We start from the raw sequence: 6555 nt of genomic DNA on the forward strand, positions 1-6555 counted from the left end.
ATGCAGGAAGAGGGCCACCTGCATCAGGAAGGACCCCTCCCACCCAGCACACACACATTTTGTTCTGCTTCCCTCAGGAAGGAGATTGCGTATGGAGTAGGGTTGGGCAATATGGGCAAATAAATTAATCACGATTAATTGTGGTATTTAGCCGATAACGATTAATTTGACGATTAATCCCCTGGAGTCCCTGGACACCCTTATGTCCTGGTCACATGACCAATTTACAGGGAGAAAATTGCCTCTTCGTAAAAATCTGTTCCAAATTGTGTCAAAATTACAGACTTCAGACTATACATCAAACTTTAAATTGTGCTGATAGATAAATAAATTACACAACTTTTTTTAATGTTTGTTATATTTGAAGCAGAGAGGAGCACCAAGCGGTTAGTCTGCCTGGTGGCATTAATCGTATTAATCGTCAAGTGCCAAAAATTTATCGATTAATGTTTTTCTGACGATTAATTGCACACGATATGATTTTGCCCAACCCTAGTATGGAGAGAAAATAGACTAAGTTTGTGTGGGTGTAATAAAGTTTGTCTGTGCGTAATAAAGTTTGTCTGTGCGTATTAAAGTTTGTGTGTGTGTAAAACATGATTTGTAACCCATAATAAAAAATTTTAGTGCGTAACTTCGGGTATTTGTAAGTGTGTATTTAAATGTACGTACAAATATTAATAAGTTACGAATACAAAATAAAAGTACACACACACAAATATAAATTACACAAACATTAAAATTTCACACACAAATTTTTTATCTTCGACCTCACAAATCTGATAAGTACACACACAAACTGGCTCCTACGTACACAAGTCTTTAAATACGCACAGACAAAACTACATTTACGCACAGATCTGGTTACGGTTGCACAAATCATTTTTAGACTGTTTTCACGCTGCCGGAGAGCTCCCAGATTCGTGCGTAAATGATGCGTTTACATGCTGCTAAAAAGCTGGGAAATTTAAACTTCCTTTGGACCTATGAATTGTTTCCTTGAAAAACTATTTACTTGTGCCGAAGTAGTACATTTTTGTTTTTGTTTGTTTAAAGGGGACCTATTATGCAAAATTCCCTTTTTAAAGGTTTTTTTACTCAACTTTGGGTATGTACTTCTTAAAAAAACACTCCTAGGACCAAAAAAATGCACCCAGGGGCATATTTACTGTAAGTAAATGTATTTATAATGTGTATTAAAGACAAGTTTTATACTTCCGTCATTTTGTGACGTCACAAGCCGTACGACAACCCACAGGAACCTGCGTTCAGCCCCTTACCTAGCAACCCCCGGGTGAGACTCCACCTCCTCAGTATAAAAAGCCGTCACGGTTGTTGTTATGCAATGTGCAGCTCATTTTATAACAAGTTTCCAATGGGGCAATGGGTAGAGTGTCGGGGTAGAGTGTCGGACCAGAGAGTGGGACACCAGGGTTTGAGGCCGGCATGGACACGTTTTCTCATGTACCTCTATTGTTTAGCTTATTAAAGCCTTGTTAAARCCTATTTGTTCGAGTTTCTGAGGTATTTTGAGCACTGCTGCTCTGATTCTGAAGCCTCTCTCCCCACTTATGTAGCTACAGCAAGGGGAGGGAGAGGCACAGAGAGAGTGAGAGAGAGACTGACTGACTGACTGACTGACTGGAAACTACAACAAAGCAAAGCATGGATTCCATTTTGCTGGTATCGATTCTATACAAAGTACCATGTTGGTATCGAGTACTTAAATCAATACGCCCACCCCATCACCTGAAACTCATCAAACTGAAGAAGACTCTGGAGGAGAAATGAAACGTTTCACTAAAGAAGAACCCATCCAGAGGACCTACTTATTTTTTTTTCTTTTTGATTTTTTTCTACCTGGATTATTGAGATGCATCAGGACAATTGTGAAAATATTTATGATGTGCTTCTTTTTTTAATTTAGCATACTATTTTAAAAAAATCCTTCATTTTATGAAAAGACCCTCTTGATTCAATAGAAAACTAGTTTTTAAGAAAATGGCTGCTTATCAATTAATCGTTAGTCATTCTATAAGATAAATCAACTTCAGACAACTTCACATTAATCAATAACTTGCATCCCTAATTTATACAAGAATTAAATTATTTTTTCTACTCCTATTTATGTAATTAAGTGTTTTAATGATTTGGCCGATTAATTGATTAATCAAAAATAATCAATAGATTAATCAATTATTAAAATAATTGTTAGTTGCAGTCCTAGTCTCTGTGCTTGGCTAAAGTTCTGTTGGTTCTGGAATGGACTGACTGTTCTGTTTCACATGTATGTCAGGGTGTTTTATATATTTTCAGTGTGTTAAACACATTGAAACATACTCTACATTAGGACAAAATATTGTGACAGTTTCAGTGTGTATCACATTAATCACCAATTAAACTTGAGATTTATAAAAACATCTTGTCAKTTTGCATTCAACAGTTTACCTCCTGTTTTAGTTTCAAACATCAGCCTGAAGGTTGCAGTAAATCACCTAAAGCTTTGATTCTCTTGAAATCAGAAAAAAAGTCAGGCATGTATGCATCTGATAAGGTACATACCTGACTATCCCMCTAACTTTCCAGCCAGGAGATAACTTACCCCTGGCTTGTAAGTTATCCTTATGTTTCTTTATTTGCTCTTTCAGATTTGCTCCTTGAATTTTCCTTAGAATACGGCAAAGAATCAGTTTCCTTTCTAGATGTATTTGTTAGTAAATCAGATCTCCTCAAGACCACTGTTTATAAAAAAGTAACYGATAGGAACACACTTTTCCATTACAGTAGTTATTTTTCTAGAAGAATTTGTAATACTGAGGAAGCTTTTGACATGCAAGCTAAAGATCTATGTGAAAGATTGAAGCTAGGTTCAGAACGAACATGTTTTGAGTGAATTTTGAAGTCAAACACTTTCACTAGACGCGCGAGGGGAAGAGCATCTTACCCAACATTCTGACGTCTTCACTAATCTTCCAGGCAAGGTCCTTTTTATTTTGGTCTCTATAAAGGACATTTGATTGATCATAAATTTTAGGCCTGCCACAAACAGCAACAACAAGCTTATCTTCCATTGTTGAATGTGAATTTGTGGCTTCTGGAGTTCTTCCATCCTTCGGCGTCTTCCTTCACCACTATGTCACTCAGGCTCTTGGTCCTTCCATCCTGTCGTCACCACGTCACATAGCAGAGTCTCTCTGATTGATTGATTACACTGCATCSAGCAGCAAAAGTTCAGATTTTCCAACTCCAGCGTCGGCTGCTTTGGATGCACCACATGCACTTCAAACACTCAAACCGCACCTACCGCTTCAAAACGTGCTGCGATAAACACGCTAGATGCACCGCAAGGCTTCTCAATGCCCCTAGATGCACATCCACCATAGACTTTGCATGTAAACCTGATGCTCTTGATGCTCAAAATGTGTTACCTGAACCTAGCATTAGTGATAGAGGTTATGATGACCAGTTACTGAAAAAATGGAATGAGGAAGTTAAAAGTCTGAACAGAGATGTAGTATTATCCCCGAAAGCTSCATCTAACTTAAGCATCATATTGGCAACTACATTTTCTCTGCGTTCTAAGGAGATTAAAATAYGTATCATTATATATTGGCACTCATCATCCAGAGTCCCTACTATAGGCCACAGCTTTAAGAGGCTTCCCATTTTTGACAATAAGTGGGCCAAAAATTTAGGGGGCCTTCTTAGTTAGCAGCGGTCCATTCATTCCATCAAGGAATGCTAGGACATTTATTGATATGATTGATTCATTTAGCTTGTATTCATACCAGCCCTGTTTTGTCTGCTTTAATTGAAGTCTAGTTCAGTTGCCTAGAAAGTCCGGTTCATTTGGGGAGGTGTGAATGCGTAATCTAACTCTAAATTTGGGCCAAAAAAAGTGAACTCTGGTGCGGTTCGAATGCATGTGTGAATGCCAAGCGGACCGGAGAACTCTCCAAAAGCAGGAAGCAGACTATAACACGGCATTCTGAGCATTAATAGTAATAAAGTTACTCTTATCTTGTTAAAACCTTGTTCGGTGTCTGTAAGTTGAACGTTACCCTTGTAAAGTTGGACATGTTCCTACTTGGTGAACGCTGCCTCATGTGGAGCTGTCTCAGCCGCCTTGTATGAAAAACATTCTCCGCCATTCTGCCTCATCTTTCTCTTATGCTGAACCCATTGTTGAAGACTATTTGTTTGGCATATTTGCAAAAACCAAAAAATATATCCTACAACCACTAAAATCTAATGTCACTCTAGAGCTGCAAAATATATTGCAAATTTCTCATCATCGCAATAACAGCCTGTGCAATTAGCATATCGCAAAAATGCATAAATTGCAATAAATGGTTGGCTGTAATGTTTGYATTTATGTATTTTGTCAGCATCAGCCTGATGAACAAAATGGACTGGAGATAAATCATAACCACTCTGTCATGTTGTAATTGAAATTATGGTTTGTAGTTTTTTTTTTTTTTTTTTGCTCTAGACCCAGAGCAGAAAGACATCAACACTGCAGATTTAATTATTTTTTCATTTATCGCAAGTCATATCGGCATTGCAATGTTAAGCACTGTTATCGCACATCGCCGGTTTTCCTGTTATGCAGCCCTACATCTCTCCATGTTTGTTTACATTTTGTGAAGAAGGAAGTTGTGCTCAGTGTCATCTTCAGAGGTTTTCATGTTGTTTCCTTCAGTGGTTCTTGGTTCTCGCCACCACAGGCAAGGGGGCAGGGCAAGTAGTTCAGAGTCTGAATGTGAACTGCACCAACTGAAAATGTAAACAAATCTTGCAGTTTTGGTCCCCAGTTGAACCAATTCTACTGGACTATCCATTGTGAATATGACCTTAAAGTCTGTATCTGTAAAGAGAGCTAAAACAACTGTGTTTTTGTTCTGTAGCGATGGAGGAGCTAGTGTCTGAGCTTCGACTGTTCCTGGATCTGCTGGACAGGGAGTACCTGAGCGCCGGAGTCCGAGAGAAGAAGACCCACCTCTCTAACATCCTGAACAGAGTCCTCTCAGACAAAGGTAAGTTTATAGGGTTTATAGGACCCCCTTTTCACAATTCTTTAACCCTTGTATTGTCTTTTGAAAGAAAAAAGTCAATCATATTGGAATACATTATAAATACAATTTTTAATTCCATATTTATCACATAAAAAAATAATGCATTCTTCACAACAATGTTTTTTCTTCTTACTTCTATCCCTGTACTTGATGACATCAGAGAAGTATCTGCAGTACTGAATTGAGCCTACAGTAGCCAGGCTCAGCCTTAAAGATAAGCTGAGGAGCTTTGGCATTAGGCAAAGGCTTGAGGTAGAGCTGTAGGTCCTCCTCATCGAACAAAATCAGCTCAGGCAGTTCTGGCGTCTGATCAGGATTCCTCCTGGAAACCTCCCATTAAAGTTTGCTTTGCTACCTCTGCTGTCTATTAGCCAGTACTGAAACCATTTCTACCTTCTTCCAGAACCATCATTTAAGTCTGAGATCCACAGTGGTCTGCCGACCCCGCCTCAGATGCCCCTCCCAGAGATTCCTCACCCCTGGCTGGTAAGACCTACTGACCCACGAAACATGTGACATATCCACATCTTTACAGTTTATCTCCAGGACTTTCTTTAGCAGGCTTTGTTTTTGTTTTCAGTTCTAGTTTGTGTTTTGCTTGTCTGACTCAATTCAGGTGTTTCCACAAGTTTCCTGCAAAGTTTCTGTTGTTGCAGATCATAAAGTCAAGGACAAATCAGGACAGAGGAACCCTAACCTAGCCTGGCCATTGCCTTCCTACACAGCTCTGCTCAATTCTAGTTTCCCTTCACTGCTCCATCTGGGATTTCTTCCATAGTGAAGGATTTCTTTGGGAGCATTTAATTTTTATTCATTTTTATTCATTATTTTAGCATACGGCAGTGGAGGAAGTGAATGAAGCCAGTCCATGTTGATAAGGCTTCCTAATTAAATTAAATTTGTCTGACAAAGCAGCAGCTCTGATTTACAGTCGTCTCGTTCTGCTTGGTACTTTTCTCTCCTCTCAGTAGGGTTGTTTACAGCACACGAGATTTCCGATTAGCTTCTTAGCTTAGCCTCCTTCACAGTGGAGCTGGCACACATATGTCGCGGCCAACCGATCCAGTCATTTTAAACTGCAGCAGAGGCCACGCCTCCAACAAGAATCACTTCTCCATAGCTGAGAGTCCAGACCATCTGTACGAAGCAAAGTGAAGGACAAGGGTCTGGTTTTTACCAGGCTAACCCTAATCCAAAGAGAGAACCAAAGTGTTTTAGTCTTGTGTTGATCATGAACACTATTGCATATAAAACCAGGCAGTTTCCCATCTGCATTGAGGCAGTTTGGCAACATTTTATTTGCACCAGCAATTTTTCATATAACAAATTATTTGCATTTATTGAAGCAGAAAAGAAGGTGGTTCTGATTCTTGTAAAGCTATTGTACCATAACCAAAAAGCCACAACACCTTGTTCTACATCCCACTCTCCCCCCCCACACACACACACCACACACACACACACACACACACACACACAC

At 39.2% G+C, this 6555-nt stretch overlaps 1 protein-coding gene across 3 annotated transcripts in view; it reads left to right on the forward strand.

Moving 5' to 3' along the window:
- The window catches only part of afap1 (actin filament associated protein 1), a 134353-nt gene that overhangs the window by 56265 nt on the left and 71533 nt on the right, over positions 1-6555 (forward strand). For all 3 annotated transcript variants that reach the window (XM_014017480.1, XM_014017479.1, XM_014017481.1), the window contains exons 2-3: positions 4908-5036; positions 5479-5561. In XM_014017480.1, coding sequence (XP_013872934.1) covers positions 4908-5036; positions 5479-5561 — 212 coding nt within the window. The remainder of the gene's footprint in view (positions 1-4907; positions 5037-5478; positions 5562-6555) is intronic.

This window comes from Austrofundulus limnaeus, unplaced genomic scaffold (genome assembly GCF_001266775.1).
Source record: "Austrofundulus limnaeus strain Quisiro unplaced genomic scaffold, Austrofundulus_limnaeus-1.0 Scaffold169, whole genome shotgun sequence".
NCBI lineage: Eukaryota > Metazoa > Chordata > Actinopteri > Cyprinodontiformes > Rivulidae > Austrofundulus > Austrofundulus limnaeus.